The 22447-nt window shown below is 51.3% G+C and overlaps 4 protein-coding genes across 4 annotated transcripts; 1 reads left to right on the top strand and 3 right to left on the bottom strand.

Annotated features, from left to right (window-relative positions):
* Nucleotides 1-86: 86 nt before the first annotated feature.
* farB1 (putative C6 transcription factor (Ctf1B)) lies at nucleotides 87-3340 on the bottom strand. The gene is made up of 4 exons (XM_025610310.1): nucleotides 2800-3340; nucleotides 2695-2750; nucleotides 2378-2568; nucleotides 87-2302 (listed from the first exon to the last, which is right to left on the bottom strand). The coding sequence occupies exons 1-4, from the start codon at nucleotides 2935-2937 to the stop codon at nucleotides 120-122; spliced, it is 2568 nt and encodes an 855-aa protein (XP_025463300.1). The 5' UTR covers nucleotides 2938-3340; the 3' UTR covers nucleotides 87-119.
* Nucleotides 3341-10989: 7649 nt separating this feature from the next.
* Nucleotides 10990-13135, bottom strand: BO94DRAFT_569086 (MFS transporter; the record flags this gene model as incomplete). The annotated part of the gene is made up of 4 exons (XM_025614720.1): nucleotides 10990-12440; nucleotides 12510-12566; nucleotides 12639-13004; nucleotides 13063-13135. The coding sequence occupies 4 exons, from the start codon at nucleotides 13133-13135 to the stop codon at nucleotides 11302-11304; spliced, it is 1635 nt and encodes a 544-aa protein (XP_025463299.1). The 3' UTR covers nucleotides 10990-11301.
* A 1527-nt stretch (nucleotides 13136-14662) lies between these two features.
* On the bottom strand, nucleotides 14663-18195 carry BO94DRAFT_627812 (uncharacterized protein). The gene is made up of 4 exons (XM_025617444.1): nucleotides 16165-18195; nucleotides 15350-15610; nucleotides 15170-15276; nucleotides 14663-15118 (listed from the first exon to the last, which is right to left on the bottom strand). The coding sequence occupies exons 1-4, from the start codon at nucleotides 17732-17734 to the stop codon at nucleotides 15065-15067; spliced, it is 1992 nt and encodes a 663-aa protein (XP_025463298.1). The 5' UTR covers nucleotides 17735-18195; the 3' UTR covers nucleotides 14663-15064.
* A 427-nt stretch (nucleotides 18196-18622) lies between these two features.
* Nucleotides 18623-21992, top strand: sip5 (Sip5p). The gene is made up of 2 exons (XM_025614719.1): nucleotides 18623-19449; nucleotides 19509-21992. The coding sequence occupies exons 1-2, from the start codon at nucleotides 19090-19092 to the stop codon at nucleotides 21585-21587; spliced, it is 2439 nt and encodes an 812-aa protein (XP_025463297.1). The 5' UTR covers nucleotides 18623-19089; the 3' UTR covers nucleotides 21588-21992.
* The last annotated feature ends 455 nt before the right edge of the window (nucleotides 21993-22447 follow it).

Below are 22447 nucleotides of genomic sequence, written 5' to 3'. Positions count from 1 at the left end.
CTTTCATGCTCCCAGACGGAAAAGAAGCCCAATGCAATGGCATGGCGTGGCGATAACATAATCGCCAGAAGCAATGTAGGGGGAAGAAAAAAGAGTTCTAAAATACGAGAATAGAATACTCATAGACTCAACCCGAGTTCCGCATCCAGGTCTGCCGCGAGACTGGCTACGTCGGCCCGTGGTATCGCAGTGCGATCTTCAGCGAGCTGCCCGTCCCCCAAGCCGGTCAAGTCAACACCTTTGTTCTCAGCATCAAATCCCATGATGTCGGAGAGGTTGCCCATGGGACCTAGACCAAAGCCATAGCTCTTCCCACCGGCATTCCCATTCGGATTCAAGCCATCGTCGGCTGCGAAGAAGTCGGCGCCAGCGTCGTCAAAATTGATCAAGGCATCGAAGTCATTCTGGGTCACTTCCGCATCATTCGCCAGATCCATGAGCTCGCTTATGCTCAGTTCCGAATCAAAGTTGGGAATAGTAAAGGCGTCTTGGTGATAACTCGGATTGAGGTTATTGGTACTCCCATTCTCGCTACCATCCGAGGGCGGAGGTGTGGATGCCAACCCAGGTCCGCTTCCCTTAGCAAGCTGACCGGTAAGTGCTGCCCCGTCTGATTTTGGAAACGTCAGGTCAGGGATTTTCTGTGCAAGTGAGTCGGGGGGCGGAGTCAGAGTGTTGACGCGTGCGGTCGTGTCAAGTGTACTGTTTGTCCGCGGGTGCACGTCTTGGGGCGCTACCGTAAGCTGAATCCCGGCTTTCCGAATTGCAGCCTCCAAAAACGACGTCGCAAAGTCAGCCGATGCATAGATTTCTCGCAAGCGTTGCAGAATGCGCATGCACTGATAGAACCGATGAAGGCTTGTCATCCGGATATTGAGATCGCTGGACTTGATGTCCAGGAGGTGGATGATAACGGCGGGAAGGAGGACCGTGACTCCCGTCGTAGGGAAATACCGGGTCAGGTCCAAACTATGTAGGTCCTGGGCGATGTTTGTAATCTCGATCGCCGCGAACCGCACCTTGTTTCTCGAGATCTCCTGCAGCTCAGCATCCATGGACGGGAACGGGATAGCAGGGAGAACTTGGGGGCGGTGGAGCGCGCTGGACGTGGTCAAATAGACCATCTTCAGGAGCGCCCGATGGGAATGAAGGACTTCTTGTGCCTCACTCAACTTGGAGGGCGCGGCGGGAGCGTACTGGATCTCTGCCGGAAGGTGGGCCAGCCAGTCTTCCAGCTCCTGGTCACAACGACGAACTTCAAAGGTCTCCGCCGCGGATTTCTTGGGCACCAACATCATGGTCGTCTCCATTGTGCCCCCAAACTTATGACTCAAAACCGAGTATTGAGCAGACAGGACATGGCTAACACAGAGACAGAGTTTTGCCTTCTCGATGAACATCAAGGCAAGCTCTCTCTGGTGACTCGCATTTTGGAGAATTTCCGAATTGCCCACCATGTTCACGATCTCCGGTGAGAATGCATGGAACTCGAAATCATCGAGGGTCAGCATCGGAACGTCACAGTCATCGTCTTTAACACGCATCGGACGTCTCATTCCCAGGGCAATCAGGCGATCCCGGGTATATGTGCTCCACCAGATACGTTTCCACATCCGTTGGCGCCGAAGGTCCATACGAGAGTTTCCGGGGTCACGATGAAGGCCGATGGTGTGTGCCAAGGACAAGCTCACGCCCATCCAATGCCAAGTGTCCTTCTGATCATCGGGTGTCTCATACCAGTAGGTCATTAAAAGTAAGGATTGGACGAGCGAGATCCGGTCAACTTCGTAGTCAAAATCGTACAGAAGTCTTGCGCGTTGAAAAAATGCTTTCCGGGCTGCCTTTCTTGTCGGATAGCCGGCAGCGTGCAGGTGCTTGAGGTCGATGAAAGCGGTGCCAGCGAACATGACGGCTTGGAATAACAAGAGGCTCAACCGGCGGATGCCATCGTTCTGAACGATCGTCTGCAGAAAATCTTCGAGATCAAGAAGGGGCATATATGTGTGGACGTAGTGGATATAGCTTTTCAGCAACTCGTTCCGTAGTCCCGCATCGGGAACCGTCAACGCTCCTTTCATAGACAGGTAGTCGATGTCTTCTTTTTGCAGGCGAGGCGGTAACCCGCGGATGTAGTCAGGCAAGACGACCCCGCCGGACCTGGCATTGGCGTAAGAAGGATCTAGCAGCTGTTGGATCTGCGAAGTCACATGGTGCAAAGGGAGCGTAGCCGGGACAGCGGGATTTGGGGCCATTCTTCTTCGAAAGCGGTCCCCAGAGCCAATTCGGCTCGCCTGACTCTGATCTAGAGGAATGCGCATCAGCATCTATCGGGTAGGCGTATCATCATTGCAAACGCAAGGCAGACGTGAATACGAACAGAGAAGGTGCGGCATGTGCTGCCCTTGATCCAGGTCTACAGAGCGCTGCGAAGGAGAGCCTGGGACCATGTCGGAAAGCCCATGGCACTCGCTAAGCCGCCTGAACAGACTGGCCCCATCATCCGGGACCTCTGCAGGCGATTGAGAAAGCTGGTGAGGGTTTGCATTGTCGACCTCAACACGTGATTTCCTGAAGGATGGCAACAAGACGCGCTCGTGGTTAGCCGGCACTTCTGCGGAGTGGAAATCAAACAGGAGACATGTATTCGACGTGGACGAACTTTCTCCTCTTGCTCTCAGTGACAATGCACTCTACTTGGTCCAACCGACAATTCGTACAGGGCGAACCATTTTCGACCACATCACACCGCACTTTGCGAGCTCGGCAGCAACAGCACGCCTTCGACGCCCGCCGTTTCACAGGGCGGGCATTGGCGGGCAGACCGGCGGTGGAGGCTTTCCTCTTGGTCTTGGACTCCGTATCCACAGCAGTCTGGGGGGTGGGTGTTGTTGTAGTTGTTGTTGATACAGCAGTGCTAGTCATTATGCGAAGCGACATTCAGTTGAACTGAATCATTCGTGAGGTGGCCAGCCTCTGGTGCCAATGGTTGGAGAAAGGAAGGGGTGGGGGAAGAAGAGAGAAAGGATAGCGATCAATCAATGGAAGTAAGTAAGATAGATAATCAATGCGGGATTCCGTAAGTGGATTACTGGTAATAGGATAAGATGGTAAAAGTAAGAGTGAACAAGAAAAGCGAGGAGTAGGAAAAGGAAATCCAGAACGTGACCCCAATGGAGGAAAGACAGGAGTGGAGAGGCTGTTTCTTCTTCTTCTTCTTCTTCTTTTTTTATCTTTCTTTTTTTGTTAGTTGATTTAATAAATCCATACAAGATGAGAATTAGGTTCTGATCACTTTTTCCGGGGAGGGGGAGGATCACAGGACCACGTTCCAATCTTTTCGTCCAAAGGGACGAAAATCGAGGCAAGCCCTGGGGCCGGGGAGGAGAATGTTTAAGTATTCTTAGTAGGTAGTCCGCCAGTCCGTCCGTCAGGAGGCGTTGGCGTTGGGGATGATGAGCCCCAGATCCACTCGCTATGGTCGCCTCCCCCAGACCAGAACCGTGGAATTCCGCCTGGAAACCCAATCGCGGACGGTGTGCTCCGTCGCCGTCGAGACTAGTAGTTGCGAGGACTGACCTGGTTAATCATCATCGTCAACCTCGGGGTGGTAATACCAATTTTGCTACCTATCGCGTACTAGTAAACTGCTCCGTACTCCGCAGGTCACTACTTACTACCATCTACTACTTCTACTACTACCTATCTACGTGTTTGTTCTGTGTAGGTCACGCACTCACGCTGGCTAGAAAAGAAGGCTGGCGCTAGTGCGACCAGTATTTACCTCAGACCGCGCCCGCTAGTCCCTATCTGGATGCTGGAGGCTTGGGAGCGACCCAGGTTGAGTGGGGTGGGCGGGCAGACAATCAGATTCCGATGCTTTGGACCAGTCGTTGCTGCTGCTTACTGTACCGCCCCCACCCGAGACACCAATGACCATCCAGTTAAGGCGAGACCCACCACACGCAGGACTCCCGCCCGAAGAGGGATTTGGGCTTTGGAGATTGGATTATTGAAGCCGTTTCCACCTTCTCACTTCTGAGGTTCCAGTTTCCACAGCCGGTTTCTTCTCAATTCTCAAGTCAACCCCCTTGCTCTCAGTCTTTCTTTTCCCCCACTACAACGGACCCAGATGGTGGTGGCAGTTTGCCATCTCCCGATTTGGGGTTCATCGGCCTGGTCACGTTATCTCCTACAGACACCGGCCGCCACCGGAAAGCACCGGGAGCAAATATGAGGATCCTACCATTGGCTATGAAACGACTCGTAAGTTAACAGATGGAGGGGGAAACCCCCCGGGGCTCTTGGGATTTTCTACATATCTATCTAGATAGGTCTCAACTGCGACGGCGGCACTATCCGGATAAGGATGCGGGTGGTACTACGAAGTAGTACTAGTAGATAGTACGAAGATGCGTCATATTTGGTCGGAAAAGATTCCGGCTGTTACTTTCCAAGTCGTCTTCATCCCCATTCTCCCCCCAATGGCTCGATTTTTATTTTTTTATTTTTTCTTAGAATAACTCTCCAGGGAGCCAGCCACCTTTCGTTTCACTAGATCTACACATCGCCAGTATTTATACACATTATGATCTTCTCTAAGTAATGGAGATCTCCCCTTGTGAACAGCCGAGTAAGGGCCAGCCAGATGCCCCGAACCGAGGCCCGTAGGCACTCCGTACACTCCGTACACTCTGTACCTACTAGATACTCTATACGCAGCACTACTGTGTATGGAGATCTGGAAACAGTGTGGATTTCTCTGGTCCATGGATGGCCTCGCTCATCATGATTCACATGATTATACGCCGTACAATATGTACATAGTCATGAACTTGGACACTATCTATGCGATGTAAGTAGGTATTCGGCCAGTGCATGTCATACCTGCGATTAATAATGGGAGCGGTGGTTGTTGCTGGCCTGCAGCATCCAGGCCGACCGGTAGAGACTAACCAACTAATCGCAGCCGATCCCGCGTGCCGATGGAGTGACAATCGCTGGGCCGGACCAAACCTGGGACGACAATGGGAGTTAGGACCGGTAGTAGTACGGCGTACATTTCCAACAGTAAACTAAAAATTCCGTACATGCGGTCGGTCACTGACTGGGTGAGACCCACCCCAAACAAGAACTGATACTGCTATCTATGGATGCGGAAGTGTACACCGTATGCATGTTCTACAGAGTAGATATGACCTGGATAGACGTCATCTGGGGGCGAGGTATATGGCACCCAACGTGTCTTGAAAGCTTGCTGAGTTGCTTGTCAAGGACTGGATAATAATATCGCGCGGGTGGATCGGCCCAAATTCTTGATGCATAGCTGTCAGTAAAATTGAATATCGCAATTCGCAGCAGGGGGAAATTTTTTTTTCTTCTTCTTATTTGCAAATCCGCACTGCACCAGACTAAGCGGCTAAGATATATTACGGGGTAAGCCAATTACCTCCCTATTCCAGAATGGAAGAAGAAGGAGAATAATAGTTAATAATCCTACCAACAATACGGAGTACGTACCAAAGCTTTCCCCCGTGAAAACTGATAATGCCGACAAGCGGAGGAAACGGAGGAATCCAACCTCACCAAGGGAAGAGATCCAATCATTGCGGTGGAAATTACTGCGTACCAGCCATGACGGTCCAGAATCTGTGCGAATGACCTGCGACCTGCCGCAGGCGGATGGCCATCAGCCATCATGGAGCTGATGCCCAAGTGGAGTGGGGGAATAGCAGGCTACGTATGGAGTAGTGTTGAAGGCTAGCTAACTTGGGCTCTTCCAGGAAGTCCAGGAACCCCAAGATGAGGTCAGTTAACGAGCGAGAATCGGAGGAAAGGCGCGCCAGGTACCCCACATTAAGAGCACAGTAAAGTGTAAACCAGGCACAGCGGAGGAGGATCAGACATTCCAGCTCTTTCAGGATGGATGCTGTCTGTTTCATGTACAGTGTCGTAATGAAGGGTGATACGAGCGGCTGGTTCCTTGCTGTCAATGTGCGCCATCCCAGCATGTTGCATGCTGCATGCTGCTACTGCAGGAGACGTATGTGATTGGACATGTTTGTAGTTGCAGCCATCCATGTCTCAAACCAGGTATCTAGTAAGGACTGCTACTGTGTAGTAGTTAGTAAGTACTAGACGCTCAGCCTGTCTAGACCAGAAGCCTGTCATGCTTACCTAGGAACACCAACAAGTATAGAACTTAAAAGAGTCGGTCTGCCCTAATCTCCCAGTCTACCTAACAGTAGTAGTTCGGAATGTGTGGAAAATACGGGGGTGACCCCAAAGGAAATTTCGTGGGGAGCGAACCAACGCACAAGCTATCTACTACTGTGATTGGCCTGGTGGATATTCTCCGACAGGCCTTTCAGACTTTCAGACTTTCAGACTTTCACAATCACGAGGGATTTTCCCCACGCCAATCAATGACACCCGGGCGGACTCCCATGTGGGACGGGGGCAATGACTAATGGGTGGTCGGCTGGAGAGCGACTGACTGCCAATAATAATGAGCAGCGCTCCCCGACCTGGAGCCTGGAGCCCTGACGGATTGAGTGAGTGGATCCGACGCCGTCGGTTCCGTCCGTCCGTCCGGTTGATTTTCTGGGGCAACTTACGTATCGTCTCTCATAGTACTAAGTACTGTGTAGGTAGGTACGGAGGGGTCGATTGAAAAATGGAAAAGGTTTAATTTTTGCCCCCCCCTTCCCCAAAAAAATCAATATCCATTCATTCCACTGCGGCGATCGAACCTTCTAGTCCCAGCCTGCTCCAGTTTCAACAACAACAACCCCCCCTCTCCTCCCCCCCTTTTTTTTTCTCCATCATTGTAACCCGGGGAGTCCGGAGAGGGAACCTTGGAACTTGGAAGGCATCATTTACCTAAGTAGGTCCCCTCTCCCCTTGCCGATGATATCATGCGCCCAGATGTAATTGGTGGATCTGTAGGTCCAACACATGCACAAATTGCATTGGATCCTCTTAAAAGACTCATCGCAAGCATCCATTGGCCATGTATCTAGTTCTTCTTGCGGGGTTAGGCATCTACCTGGCAGGTCACATCTGGCGGATAACCCCAGATCCGGGTCCTGATACTCCATAGACCGTAGTACGGGAGTAGAGGCCTGACGGAGGGATAGATCATAGATCACGTTCCCCATGGGGGCCCATGAAGCCTCCCTTCTTGATTCTTCCAGCAAGGGACGCTCCTCGCAACCCCGACTGACCTGTATCGACGCACTCGGACATCTTCCCGAGCAAGCTTGAGCTCCAAGCCTCTAAAAACTCCACCAACATTGCGATTGGAGCTCGCCATGGCCCAGCTTGCCAGCTTGTCACCCCACGTTCTAGCAAGCGTGCTGCAAGCCACAGGCGGCAACCCGATGGACGGGAAATGAGGGGAGGGGGGAGGGGGGAGGGCGACTAGAATACGGGATAAAGGGATCCATCATGACGGGGATGAAGTCATGCCCTACATGGATGGCAAGGTTTAGGCGAGTCCGCAAGGCCCGTGTCAGAAGACTGGCAAGCACGGGGTGCAACTGTCGCATGCCCTTCCTCCTAATCTGGCTCGGACCATCGACAATTCGACCCGTCGGGAATGTTGCAGGCTACTGGAGTAGCTGATATCACGGGGTCGCTCCTGAACAGACACAATCGGAATACACAACCATAAAAGGATTCTATATGATCTCAACTTACTCCATACATTCATATCTACTGTGTCATTCTAGTACATGACAATACTTACTCATCACACGTTCACCCCTTCGGTCACCGGAAATAAGATAACCAACCTGTCAACCAACGGGTCTGAGCATGTCGTATACCAACTAGAATAGACCGTTCACAACCCCGCTAGTCTGCATTCTCACTCAGCAACGGACCGGATGTCAAATTCTCGAGGATCTTTGGGCACTTGTGGTCAGAGTGGCCGGCCAACAACAGTGATACGGAAGTCGGATTTATGATGGACCCCTTAGTAGGGAGTGCTGCTCCAATATGTAAACTACTGGAATTCTCGTGCAGGGGTAATGGTGATATCAATCAAATAAGAGGCCATCATTGGAACATAATCACATTACATCAATAACTTCATCCAGTGACCAAACCACAGTCCTTGGGTTCCATGGCACTCGACCAAAACGCCTTCGGGATATCTCAACCAGGAAGAATATGTGCCCAGCCAACAACCAAACCGATGTACAACAAACAAGCAACGAAGTGAAGTCGAGAAAGAGAACATCCCCAAAGAATGTCTCCGAAATAAAAAAAAAAAAAAAAAACATCATACTTCCGTAGAAGATGCGTGCGTCCTTTAAACACCACCGCGGCCCATTCGTTCAATCGATCCCATAATGCCACTTCGTCCTGGTGTGAATACCGCAATTCCAGACTTGCTACCACTGTTCCCCCGAGCAGGTCGATTCCCCACGGCCCCAATCTTAGGAATTCTCTTTTCGCCATTGCTAGAGCCCGTGCTCGGAGGACGAATGCCACTCGAGAAGCTACTATGGCTCACGCTTCGCCGGATGTTCTCAGAGGGTGGCTCATTGGCGGCAGGCATCGGCTCTAGCGACCCAATATCCCGGGCATCTAATGGCTGGGAGTTGCTTTGTACTGGGGGCTGATCCTGCTGAATTGCTAGCCATTCATCCACGGCCGCCACCAGTTCGCCTTTCTCTGCTCGCTCCTGTTTCAGCTCAGCGTGTAGGCGCTCGTTATCATCTTTGAGGGCTGCCATTTCGTGTTGCAAACCCTTGATTTGTGCCTCTAGCACACGCTTCTCTGCCTCGTTCTCTTCCCTCTCTTGAGAAAACATGCTGTTGTCGATACGTGGGGCTTCCGACACAGCTGCATCTCGCTCCAATTTCAGGCGCTCATTCTCTTCGCTGGCAGCAATAAGCTTGTTTTCAGCTTCACGTACGCGCTTTTCCCAACGGGCTTCGTAGCTTTTCTTCAATGCAGCGACTTTTGTTTCATGTTTGCTCTTGTACAGTGTGTGGAGCTCACGTGCAACTTTTTCGACGGCATCTTGAACTTCTTTGGCGGTCTCTTCGGGTGTCTTGGTGCGAGGTTCGTTTTCGGAACTTCCATTGGCAGTGGAAGCAGTCTGGCAGGCTGCGGCCAATTGACTCTCCAATTCGACCACTCTGCTTTCCAGCTGCTCTTTGGTCCTTTCTACTTCATCCACCTTATTCCCCAACTGCTCTCTCTCTCGCTCTCCATCAACAATCTCGGATCTCACTTCTCTGAGCACGGCTTCCATTTCTTTGCCTCTTCGCTGCCACTCAGCTTGCTCAAATTCTAAAGATTCCTTGCGCGCAACCTCGTTGCGGACCTCTTCCAAAGCCTCCCCAACACGCCGTTCTGCATCAGCAACCGCCTGTTTGAGGCTAGCAACTTCTGCCTCTTTCCCACTGAGTGTGGCTTTGAGAGAAGAAATCTCCGAGAGAAAGCCCGACTTCAAAGACTCTAGCTCTCGAGGCGTGACCGTTGGGATTGATCGAGGAGTAGGAACCGCGGGAATATCGAAATCCAAAAGCGAAGCTTTTGCAGGTGACCTTGCTGCATCTCTAGCAGCCCTCGAGGGAGACCGCTGTGAAGGGGAGTAGCGCTCATTCTGCGTACTGTAACGTTGACGGGGGAAGATGTTTGGTTGATCGGTCAAGTCGAGCAGGTTGGGCATTTCATGTATGCTCCTTGCTTCTCGCTTCCGAGGTGTGGGGGATGCTATAGATGTGCCGAAATCATTCAGGGCGCTTTTTCTGGGAGATTTCCTTGCGGTGGTACGGGTAGCTGACTCTACACGTTGATATGGGGAATCTTGTGGCCTGGCTGGGCTTCCTAAGAGAGATCGCATTGCTTTGAAAGGCGAGTCACTCCGAAGCTGCGCAAAGGTGGTCATGTCTGGCACTGCTGAGAAAGTGCTGAGGCAAGTGTCATCCATAGAGTCGTGAGAGTAATCAACCATGGCATCATCTGGTTCCTGGAAGTCGAGATTTTCGTTCTCCTGTATTTCCTGATTATTGGTTTCATGAAGGACACTGCTCATGCCCTCATTATGGTTTCCTTCCATCATGATATTGACAGCCTCCTGACCAGCACCCTCTAGCATGCTCTGCTCAACAATGGGCCCGGCGTCCTCATCAGCGTAGACGTTGATCTCCGGAGTCCCTCTCGGACCAGTTCCCTTTTTATATCTGTCACCAGGGGTCCCATAAGCATCCTGATCGTCAGGGACTTGTTCGTAGGAGCGTTTCCTGGGCGTCATGGTGTTGTTACTGAGGCCTAAAGATGCCTGCCGATTGAGTGCACGTAGTCTTTGGAATTCGACTGTTTCATCTCTCGCATCGAACTGAAAAGGCGAGCTGGGTGCTGGTGGCATGGCTTCAGCATCTTCATTGCTTATAACCTCATCTTGCGATTCACAAACGGCATCGTCGTGGGCTGGGTCTTCTTGAACATCACCAGTCAGTTTGAAGGGGCTTGAATAGGCATTTTCATGTATATCATTGGCCGCCAGATATGCATCCATTTCATCCTCATCCACAGAATTGCCATAGCTCGGTGAGAAGGCGCGCGAATTCTGGCGCGAAGATGTTAACGAAGATAGGGGCGTGGACATCGTAACGGCGGGGTATAATTTGCTGAACACAGGAGATATGTGTCGAAAATCTCGATGATGTGGACAAGTGCCCTGACACCAACCGATAGGATGGGAACAAAGCAGTCCCAGGGATCGTGTGGAGGGCAACAGCGCTGAGTTGGTGATGATCCAAGGACAGTTCGAGCCGGCGTTTATTATTATTATTTTCGGGCCGTTGCCAGGATCGCGGTAAACAAAGCTAGCTCTGTTGTGGACTAGCGTCAAAGTATTAGGGCGGTGTATAAAGGCAATACCACTGCTGTCTCACACCGCCCTAAAAGGAGAGAAACCACAATGCAGCCCACCGCCTTCACATACAGAGCATTCTATATAATAAGGGAGGCGCTACAGCCCGTCTATAATGATACAAAGTGATCGGAACAGTCAGGGCAGAAACGATCTAAATCTGTCATATGTCCATAATTTGACATTAGAATACCTTGCAAGCGCCATAATGCAGCACATCAACCCATTTTTGGCAAGGACAACATCCCGATAATATCATGGTATTCAAAAGCAGTACATACGATCCTCACGCAAATGAGATTCCTCCAACTTTCAAGAAGATATTTCACTTCAGGACAGAAAGTGGCTGTTTAGGAAATTGGTGACTGTCCACGCATGCCTGTACGATTGCGGCATGCTTCGCCTTTCGACTAGGCATTGTCAACCTCCTCACTGTCAGCGTTAGTCACAATAATACGGACAGTCTCTTCTTCATATGGCGTTACATGTAACGTGTAGAGACAATGCGCAGCCGGATGAACTGTAACAGAGGTATGCTTCTTTGGCTCGATAATGCATAGTTGTACCGCACCAATGATTGCGACAAAAGTGCTCCCCCACCAGGCAAGGGCAGTGAGGTCAATCATGGCACCAGTGCTGTACAGAAAGCCAGAGATTGGAGGCGCCATTGTTCGCGAGAGGGCACCAGCAGAGGCCGCAAGACCGTTTATCTTCCCCAGAACAGAATCGGATGGGCTCGCTTGTTTGATCAGGATGAGGAGGACTGGGTAATCGATGATCGAGAGAATATTGCGAACCACTAAACAGGTGTAGATGCCAAAAATCATATAATTGCCGGGAACAAATATGAGGAATGGCACCATGAAATAAGCCAGAGGATGAAGAATGGTGACGACAACGAAAAGCTTCCAGACACCAAAACGCCGAGCCAAGACAGGGAAAATCAGACTTTGGATGATGAGCGCAATAACACCATCGGTCGACATAATCAACCCGACGGTTCGAGTTGAAAGGCCAACACCGCCTTGAAATCTAAGAGTCAAATTCGACAACGTGGAGATGCTTCTGGCGCTTTTGTCCTGTAAGAAGATGGGCAATAGATGGTCATACGTCATCGAATGGTACGTGAAAATAGCCAAGGCGATGATAAGCATGGTCACTCGCCACGTGAACACATTCTGTTTCGGCGGGGTAGACTCGGGCTTTGAATCATCTGCACACACCGTCCCATTCTCACCATCGCGAAGGTGGACTTGGTTGAAAGTGCCATAGGATTCCGCACGCAGATCTGCACCTGCATTGGCCTTCACGCCGGCAGTTGTAAGAAGAGGGCGTTCCACGACAGGATCATCAAGATCATCTGGCACACTCCAGGGTTGCATGTCAGGATGTGTCTCGTTGAGCAAGAACCAACTGGAGATTATGCTGCAGAGAAGTAAGACGGAGCAGACAAGATTGGGCAAGAGGTAAGGGAACCTGGCAAATAAGCCATTGGGGGAGAACAAAAACGGAAAACCTTCTGCAGGCTTTGCAAGCAACCCCCCAATCGCTGCAGAGGATGATGCAGTTAACACCCATTGCCATTATAAACTACCGAGAAGGAGTCCAACACACATACCTGGTCCAATGATTGTACCAATTGACCACACAAATGGCATAACAGCGTAGGCTCGAGCTATACGTACCCGCAGTTAGCAGAAGCCCCGGCCACAATTGCAATAACAATAGACGTAAAGGTTCGTCTTACGTTCGTGCTCGGGCCTCTTGACCAATTCGCCGACCATGGTTTGAATGACCCCAATGTTTCCATTCAGTATTCCACCAAGGACCCGTCCAGATAGTGCCACCCAGAAATTCGAGGCGAACCCCACGATGAGAAGAGACAGCATTGTACCAAAACAGCCGGTGATGAGGACGGGTTTGCGGCCGACTCGGTCTGAGAGAGATCCCCAGAACATACCGGTAAGAGCTTCAGCAAGGGAGAATGCAGAAACAAGGATTCCTGCATAGAAGGAAGCGCTGTTGGTATCAGCCACATCGAAGTCCCTGATCATTACCCATGAGTATGGGAAGATGGATGTCAAGGCGATCGGCTCTGCGACGCGGCATATTGCTATTGAGAAACAGGTGTCAGCGTATCGGGTGCAATATAAGGCAGAGGCCCTGCATACCAAGAAGGAACAGCTGAACAGTGGGGAACTTATTGTCCGAGGTGGTTGGTCTTCTCTGCAGTGTCAATAACATTTTCTGTAGAATCAACCAAGACTCTTACGGCAAGCCCTCCGCAAAAAACAAGACGCCTGCTGACGGCTTTTCTTTTCGCTTTACTCTCCTGTCTGTTTGGATTTGCAAAAACAAACGTGGCAGATTTTGGGTGCAAAGAAGGACAGAGAGAGAGAGAGAGAGGGAGGGAGGGAGGGAGAAAGAGGGAGAGAGAGTGTGTGTGCACAATGCGTTAAGGAAGTGGTAGACCAGGAGAAAGAGTGAAGGAACCCGGGAAAAAGCAAAGGCACAGTGAAGAAGCGATGGTGCAGGAGTGGAGACTGCGAGATAAGCAGGTCCAGTATCAGTACTACTCTGTAAGTAAGTAGCTGAAGTACTTCGAGGTGCGGGCGCCACCTGACAGGTTGGAGTATGGTTCAAGTGTCTTCCACATGGATTTCCCCTCTTCTGAGGCCCTTCGGATTTACCCACCAGACTTAGTATCGGTATCAGAAATTTCAGCTTCCACATGAGAGAGGCTCCCACCATCTTTCCCCCCGGAACCTGGTTTTCCAAGCCTTATCTATATCAGGTTAAGGGCAACGCCCAGAAGCCGGAGCTGCATCCGGACTACTCTTCTCATGTCAAATAGATAACGGGATCCACGGGCGAGTGTAAGGTTTTGCCTGTGATACCGCTGTGCGTCGGGAGCTTGCAGTGGTGCCCGGTGTTACATTCCTTCCTAGGTGCGCGCTTCCGAGGGCAGAAAGGCTTCAAGGTGGCGAGCATACCTCCCAACGGAAGATCTTCCGGATACACTCATAGTCCAGGCAAGGATGTCACGCCCGGGCTCCTCCACACACTATTCAAAGTATTTAAGTATCTACTTAGTGGACCGTATATACTCCGTACGTACTCCATTCTTCATACTATGTAGATCGGTTGGGAGTACCTTAGTAGTACCTTAAGTAGTAGTATCTAGTAGTAGTATATGGCAACCCGCTAGTCTCGAAGCACTCTAGTCCATTGCTACTGTGAGCCACTATTGGGTCACTAATTCAAACCACCCCGCAGACCAAAAGCAACCATGCCAATCAAGTTGATTTTGGTCATGGAGTTTAATAGCCTAGTACTTACTTACCTACTTACTTTGTACTCCGTACGAGGCATTGATCCCAGTTGCTTGAACTTTGAGAAAGACTATAATACGAGCTACCTTTCACCATCCGGAATCGGCTGCTTTTAGCCATGTAGCTCAATTACCGATAATTCGTTATACTAAGCTGGACCGGAACTGAAAAATTAACAGGCAGCTATGCTAATGACATATGCAGTGCCACCTGCTCATGCACACTAGCACTAGCGGAGAGCGGCTCTAGCCTGCCTGGGTCTTGCGGCTAGATCATTTCGGGCTACTGAGGATGGTCTCACCACATCTCAAAACAGTACCCCAATTGTTGATGGCATCATATCATTTGATTTTCTGACTTCATCGCTATAATCTCGATTCTCAGCATACGACGTACTAGTTCGCGTTTCCGAGATTTATGATAGCCTCTCTCAGGTAAGAGCCTTTCGAAACATGACCAATAGCAGATGCCGCTAGGCTCAGATATGGGTCAAAAAGATACACGCAGATATGGGTATTTACACAATCTTGTTGATTGGCAACGCTAAGATACAAGTCGCTGGAGGCTGCGTAAAGAGGCTGGCATGGATCTGTACAGCCTGCCAATGAATTCCCCTTTCAGGCTAGCCTTTCTAGATGATCAGGTGGGGGTGTTGCGTCCATCAACTTAACGAGCCATGCCCTTGGCAGATGTCCAATATATCTCAAACCCACGACTTAAAGAATGCATAGGTAGCTGAATCACCTCTAGTTTCTGTTTCACCGATGGCCGGCGTCAGAATGCCTCGAGCAAGGGAGCTGGGCCGGTATTTTTGTAGGTAGTTTGCATGTAACACGCATTGCTAATGGCCAGCATTTTCTGAGATTGGGATATATGATCGCCGCTCTTTTGCAGCCTGTAATCAAGTCAGCACTTCATGTAAAGAAAGCCATGGACGTGAAGTTACCTCGAGCCACTTTTCTACCCAAGGCTTGAAGATTGCCCAGGCAAGCAGACTGCCTGTAGCAATAATGAAAATAAACACTATGGCTTGGTCTTTCCGTGAGTCTCTTTCTGAACAGAGACACGACGTCAGCATAACAATGGAGACAAATAGAGGTCTTGAAAAAGAAGAACTGCGCCATACGGAAACAAGTCGTGAAGACGTCATCTTCCTTGGCACCATGGCAGGTGGGTAGATCATAATCCAAGCAGAACTTCCGGTTACAGTCGTTGCAATTCAAAGAGCGATAGTTCTTGGCCCTTCCACTTAGGCTATGTGGATCATCACTGCGACGAAGGAAATGGGAGACACCGTTCAAGGCCGAGGCGGACTCAGAAGAGTCGGGATCGAGAGGGATGATTGTGCTGTTGGAAAAGCAAGTACACTTGCAGAACGACGCGGGGGCTGTATTTGATGACGCTATGTCAGCCCTTGTTCATTGATTGTAAGGCGGAGAAAACGCCATACAACGGATGGTAAGAATTACTCACAGGAAGCCACCGCGAAAGAGGTACAGAACAGGAAAGCAAGAAAAAGAAGCAATAGTCGCGGGGTACTGCTCCGAAGCAGCATGACTGGGGGGTACGCGGTGGAAGGGGTGGTTATCCCCTTCAGCCAACAGTTGACGTGTTGGTCTGATTATTGCCGCGGCGGAAGTCATGGACCTCGGAACCATCCCCGGACTCTTGGCAGCACGTGATGTCGTTACTGGAGAAATACTCCGTACTCTATTTGGAGTAGAATCAACGGATGCATACGATCTATTGTCAGGTCTCCGATCGCCATATCAACGCTTCATATGGATGCAGTCTATATGTTTAGTAGAGAAGATTATCTGACAAAATTTGGCATTACGCTGGCCAGTCAGGCACGCCAGTTATGCAAAGTCCCGTGTCCGAATCCGTTGTGAGAACCGTGCCGTAGGCAGCAGCTCTAAGATTTTCCTTTCATTCCCTTACTGCGGTTATCTCTCTGTCTTTGCTCCTTAGCGGCATCACGCCGCCTCCTCTTCCAGGCGCGGTTGTTGTCGCCCCGATTCTCCCAGAACCATTTGGTAAACTCCGAGTCTTCCTTCGGTCCAGCCGCGGCTTTCGGTACCGGAGTATTCAGGTGCATTTCACCATCTACATCCATAGGATCAGGCCGTCCCAGAGTTTTCCGATTAATGGCCCGACCAACTAGAGCCGTGTCGGGAGTTGGCGCGGCGCTCCTCAATCCACGGTCTTGCAGATCCCTCTTGGTGAATGGCGTATGCGGTTCAGTCGGTTTGTCTTCAACCTCTTCATCAGACTGTATATCATCTTGTGCAAAAAAACTGAATTGTGCACTGGTCTCTGTATCAGGCTTCGCGTCGGAAGTTCCCGGTGGAGGTCTCTTGAAAAGTGCTTCCAGCGGGTGGACGCCTTGCGAGGACGGTGTTGAATTGTTCTCTGCCGTGGTCTTTGCTCCGGAGACCGTATTTTCTTGCCCACCTTGTTCTGACCATACTGACATACCGTCATCGTGAATAGAAGACTCATCTGACGAAATGAAGGATTCGTGTTGGTCATCTTCAGAGTCCGTGGAGTCTTCTTCGGACGAAGTGGCTCCACTAGACGAGGTCCAATCCTCCGATTCATCTGCAGACACTGCTTCCTTGGTGGCTTTCTTTTCTTTGCCTGTGATATTCTGGAATCTTGACACTTCGTCTTTGACGGATTTAGCGGCTTTTCGTTTCTCCTTGGCTCCTGCTACTTGCCCCGGCCTGTATTGAGCCTTCCTTATGCGATCGCTCGCATTTTCCTTCACATTTCCAGACCCATCTACCCAACCCTTTCCTTCTTCGAAGGAAACTGTAGGTGTTGACCCATCATCCTCAGAGCGTAAGAAACTCGGATGCGTAAGTGTTTTGGAGAACTCATGGACAATCGTCTCCTGCGCAGAAGTCTTTTTCTTGGACTGTGTCTCAGATTTTTCATCGGTGGAGGACTTATTCGGAGGAAGCTTGGTTCGAAATAGACACTCCGCCTTTTCGGTGTACTTGGACTTTGCCTGGGATTTGGCTGTCTTTCCGTGTTTGTCCTTCTTCTTTTTTTTCTCTTCCTTGCGCCTCTCCTGCTTGGCATCTGTTGACTCTGTCCAGCCTCTCTTTACTTGACGGTCTGAGGGGAGCTCATAACCCTCCAGAACTTCCCCCTCCGCTATTTGCTTCTTGGACTTCTTGGACTTCTTGGACTTCTCGGATGATGGCTTAGTGACAGCAACATGATCGACATCCTCTTCATCCCTTGATCTTTTCTTCGGCCGCGCGGTATCCACCTTGAACTTTTTGCCCTTAAGGATCGAACCATTGAGCTTCTTTTTGATTTTGTCGGCCTCCATAGTTGGTAGGGTCACGTAGCCGTAATTATTCTCTGGAAAGGTTGGAATGCAATGGAAGGAGATCTCCGTGGCCAGGGATTGAATCGACGCAGGGAGCACGGACGGAAGGAGGTCGGGGGAGAATGGAGTGATATGGAGGCGCTTCGTATCGGACGCTGCGGTCGTCATTTGCCCAGAATGATATTTGAAGGCTGTAGAGTACAATTGACAACTAAGACGTGTAGGGGAGATTCGACTCGATCACAAGCGCACCAGCATGATAAGAATCAAGGACGATTCGCAAAGACGGCAAAACCGCAAATATCCGGGGATAGTTGCATAAGCTTCACATGAAGCATCAAGAACCCCAAGTCAATAAAATAGATGGATGATATTCCAGACCGAAAAATTAATGATGGATTTTCCGGGCCGCCAAGGCCGGGAATGGAGATGTGGCGCAGTCAGTGATCCTCAGCCACAGGTCCTGCCGAGTACTCTGCATCGTAGTACTTGTTATGTGCATAAGGAACCGAACACGGCCAGACCATAGTACTCAAAAGAAGAGAGGTCATTCCATTCCTACCACCAGCCACGCATCGAAACGGGGAACATGTAAATTTGCAACTCAGTTGGGGGCAGGAATGATTGATGTAAGACTCGATGTATCCACTGCAACATATCTACTCCGTACTACTATTTATCTACTGTGACCTGGCCATGAAACCACGATACCGAATACGATGTAACTGTCGGGCCGATACTCAGCCGGTCTCGGGTTCGTATGACAGAGGGAAAAAGCGCGGTGTGAATGGTGGAAGACCCGAGTGGCTGGTGGAACCGGCGACTGAGACCAGGTAAGCCTCAGTATGGCGGGGACCAAATCACCTCCTGCCTATGGAGTAGTAGTGCCTAGGCAAAAGGCCCAACAGCCCGGCTGCTTTGACGGAACTACTGACACTAGTACTCCGGACTCCGTACTTACTGACACGAACAACTGACGCGGATCGCTGTCGTCCTTCCTCTTCTGCTTTTCCCTTCGCCTAGGTGTCTGTCTCCTCATCGCTGGATTCGAATCACCACGGCTCCCCCCCAGTATGGGACATTCTTACCTCTTCTAGTCTCGCTTCGAAGATCCCTTTCCCCCAAGCCCCCCTCCCCCCCTGATCCGGCCCCATCCCCATCTTCCCGCGGCTAACTAACGCCCGCACTTCTGATCTCATCGCCGCTCCCAGCTTCGACGTCGTCGCTCACATGGCCACATTGGGTTCTTTAGCATCATCTTATTTCCATCCCCGCTCTACCTACTGAGGGTCCTCTAACGTGTGCTCCACCTTTCCCCTTCTTCTCCTAGTCCTTGGATCTGGGTCCTCACTCTTCGCCGCCTGGGCCATTTCCCAACCATCGTTAGCCTCTTCCATCTCCCATTATCGGCCGGGACCTCGTTCCTTCTCCGCTTTCTTATTCCGACCGCTTCTCAACCTGACCATCGTCCTCATCTCGTCCTACTATTGTCACCTTGAGGTTGGTTCCAATTCTCGCCCGAGATGGGCAATTCTCAGACAAAAGAGAGCCGGCCGCTTGCTTCGTCAAATCGTCGTCATCACCATGGCCCATACGGTGATCGCCATCACGCAGATGGTTCCAGGTCGAACCGGGGCAGCAGACCTGATCTGTCTATCCTCGGAATAGGCGGAAGCTCAGAACGAGATCTGGCGACGCTTGAACACCGGCGAGAGACAAGGCAGGAACGAGAGGCTCGTAAGCTGGAGAAAGAGCGGGTAGCTCGACTCAAAGAGCGGGAGCGTAGTATGAAGGAGGAGCATGTCGATGGTGGATACCTGGTAACCCAAGGTGTCTATACGGGTCCTGAGGATTTCAATAAGGCCGTAGTCCGACAGCTAATGGTGAGCCCGTGACGGTACCGTTTGATTTGGGTGGGCCGACGCTGACTATTTCTCCACAGATCGAACGACGACTGGCGCCATTCTGGAGAGGTCTTAATGACTTTTCCGACTCGTGGACGGAGCACCAGCTCATGGCAGCGGCGCGTGGCCTACCGATTCCCCCGCCCGACGAGATCCCCCCGGAGCTGGAATATAGGAACCCCCCCAAAGCCGCGGAGGACGCAAAGGAGGCTTCGGATTCGGCCGCGGTACAATATTTGATGGTTCCTATTACTTCGAGGTCCCAATCCTATGGTTCCGATGCTTCCCAATCATCTACCCCCGCGCATTCACTACCCTCCCCCACGTCTCCCATCGCATCCGGTACCTCAAGCTCACCTTTATTCCGAACCCGGGCAAAGACTCTTGCATCTCTGACGACACCTAAGCACGGTATCTCGTCTGATTCAGCTTCACGAGAGATTCAGTTGCCTCGCGATCCTTTTGTTAACGGTCAACCCATTGAAGCATATCTTTATAAAGATGCGGCTGAGTGTCCTATCTGCTTCTTGTACTATCCCCCGTACCTAAATCGTACGAGGTGCTGTGATCAGCCAATATGCTCAGAGTGTTTCGTTCAAATCAAACGCCCCGACCCTCATCCACCGGAGCATGGAGACGCGAACCCGGATTCTGCCCCAGCTGATGGTGGTGAACACCCCGAAAGTCAGGATTGTCAGCTAGTGTCAGAACCTTCGGCATGTCCGTTTTGCGTCCAGCCAGAATTTGGGGTGACCTACGCGCCCCCGTCATTCCGTAGAGGGCTGGCTTATGCTTCTGATCCGAGCTCTCGGCCCAATATCACTTCTCCGCTGTCGTCTACGTCTTCCTTATCTTCCGGCAATACCCCTGTCACAGGCCGTCGACGCGCGACTTCGTTATCTGCAAATGATCCTACGGTGATTACGACCGATAGGATCCGTCCGGACTGGGCTCAGAAGCTGGCAAATGCCCGAGCTCATGCTGCGCGGCGGTCTGCGGCAGCAACCGCCCTTCACACTGCCGCTTATCTAATGCACTCTAATGGAACTGGAGGTGATTCCCGAAACTTTGGTCTCGGGAGAAGAAGCGTTATGCGGAGAAACGGCGCGCCAGAAGCCCATAATGCCACTGCCCGCACCGGGTCCCCGGCGCTGCAGGCTCTTGCGTTTCTGACGGATAGGCGTGGAGCTGGTCACGAGACCGACTCTGCAGAAGAGGGGCCTGGTAACATAGCGCCCCCACGCCACAGCTCGAGGCGTAATCGCATTGATGATCTAGAAGAGATGATGATGATGGAGGCAATCAGACTCAGTCTAGCCAGTGAGGAGGAGCGGCGCAAAAAGGAGGAGAAGGAGGCCAAGAAGGAGGCCAAGAGAAAGGAGAAAGAGGCCAAAAAGGCGGACAAGGTTGCACGCAAAATCGGGCTAACGAGTAACAATGCGAGCAGCTCCGCCTTGGACGTGCCTCCTGATGGGAGGCTGGGAAGGGTCACCAGCAGCTCCTCTTCCATTGCCGATGAAGCCGCATCTGCCCGCAAGGGTAAGGAGGTGGATCGGGCATCACCAATTGCACCTGTTGGTGTACTCCCTGCCGGTTCCAGTGCTGCGGTCGAGGGTGTCCAGTTCCCCTCAGTGTCGATAGCCCCGGTCGATCAACCGCCGTCCATGTCACCCTCCCCAATCGTCCAGTCCTCATCCAAAGAAATTACGAGGCCGTCGCATCTTCGGCATGTCTCCAGTGCGTCCTCCTCGTTCTCGTCACTGGTTGAATCGATGACCGAAGATCCTGCGGGGCCGCACGCCTCGGCTGAAGGAGCAGGCCCCTTTGCGGAGCCTCTGTTCAATTTCCGAAGTCTGGCTGCAGTGATTGGCGATGAAGAAAAGGGTGACGAAGTTCCTGAGTATGTGGAGGGAACGACCTCAAGGTCGAATGCAGAGGGGTCCACCTCACAGTCGGTTCACGCCGCGGCAGATGCGTCGTCTTCCGAAGCAGCGACCACCGGAGCAGCCGGTGTACCAGTGGAGGAGGAGCACTGCAATAGCTTGATGCCTAAAGAGCTAGAGGCACAATCCGTTGAGATCACTGGTGCCACACATGATATGGAAACTACGTCTTGAAGCAGCGACCGCTGCGTTCAGAGGCTATTGAGTGTTCTCCGCCCGTCTCTTATTGAACCTTCTTGTTGTTGAATGTTACTGCTCCCGGCATACGGGGATGGGACGCAACGGATGTGCAGGCGTGCAAGGCCTTCGGGGTGGAAAATGTGATGATGATACGCTCCTTTACAATTGTTTTCCCCCTTGGTTGTGATGACTGGGACGCACTTTGTATCTTTCCTTATATAAATACAGTTGCATAGACTTGCTTTGGCCGTCATTTCCCCTTTTATTCTATTATATATGCTAGGGCCGGAGAGTAGGCTGGTTGGTGGAGGGGGATGTATTAAGCATATGGTTTGGGCCGAAGATTGCTACAGGGTGGATGGATCGGTTGAATATCAGGGTTGGAATACTACATAGTAGATCTCTTGGATAGTTGGCATTGACCTACGTACATTGTAGTGACCATGGATCATGAAGATCCCGGGCGTAATAATAATCGGCAGGGAGACTTAAGAGTTGGGGGATCATCGTGGATCGGACCTGCGATCTTGTTTGTTTCAGCCACGCGACGGGCTCCACCGGCCCTGGAGGAAATAAGCCGACACTGACATCCGCCATCCTGATACGGAGTATCTAGAATTCTAGATAGGTACAAGGGACGAGATAAGGACAGTTAATTTTACTATGACTCTTAGCGCCCCCCAGCAGGGTCCATCCTCACCCACCACGGCCGATCCGAGCGAGTCCTTGTCCTTGTTCTCGTCCCCTCGTTTCTCCTCCGGCCAATCCCGGCGTGACAGTATCCCATGTGAGGTTCGGCCATGGTAGAGCGACCTCCGACTGGGATTCCTCTGGGTTTCGATAGGATAGGGAGA

Source organism: Aspergillus sclerotioniger (genome assembly GCF_003184525.1).
Source record: "Aspergillus sclerotioniger CBS 115572 chromosome Unknown BO94scaffold_33, whole genome shotgun sequence".
Classification (NCBI taxonomy): Eukaryota; Fungi; Ascomycota; class Eurotiomycetes; order Eurotiales; family Aspergillaceae; genus Aspergillus; species Aspergillus sclerotioniger.
Note: the sequence above shows the minus strand (reverse complement) of the source record. Positions and strands in the feature narration are given on the sequence as shown.

Coding starts and splice junctions, on each gene's coding strand:
- sip5 (XM_025614719.1), top strand. CDS start 19,090: ATGGGCAATTCTCAGACAAAAGAGAGCCGGCCGCTTGCTTCGTCAAAT. Junction 19,450..19,508: donor CCGTAGTCCGACAGCTAATG/GTGAGCCCGTGA, acceptor ATTTCTCCACAG/ATCGAACGACGACTGGCGCC.
- farB1 (XM_025610310.1), bottom strand. CDS start 2,937: ATGTCGCTTCGCATAATGACTAGCACTGCTGTATCAACAACAACTACA. Junction 2,569..2,694: donor CGAATTGTCGGTTGGACCAA/GTAGAGTGCATT, acceptor GCCATCCTTCAG/GAAATCACGTGTTGAGGTCG. Junction 2,303..2,377: donor GCACATGCCGCACCTTCTCT/GTTCGTATTCAC, acceptor GCATTCCTCTAG/ATCAGAGTCAGGCGAGCCGA.
- BO94DRAFT_627812 (XM_025617444.1), bottom strand. CDS start 17,734: ATGACGACCGCAGCGTCCGATACGAAGCGCCTCCATATCACTCCATTC. Junction 15,277..15,349: donor CGTCTTCACGACTTGTTTCC/GTATGGCGCAGT, acceptor GTCTCTGTTCAG/AAAGAGACTCACGGAAAGAC. Junction 15,119..15,169: donor GGGTAGAAAAGTGGCTCGAG/GTAACTTCACGT, acceptor ACTTGATTACAG/GCTGCAAAAGAGCGGCGATC.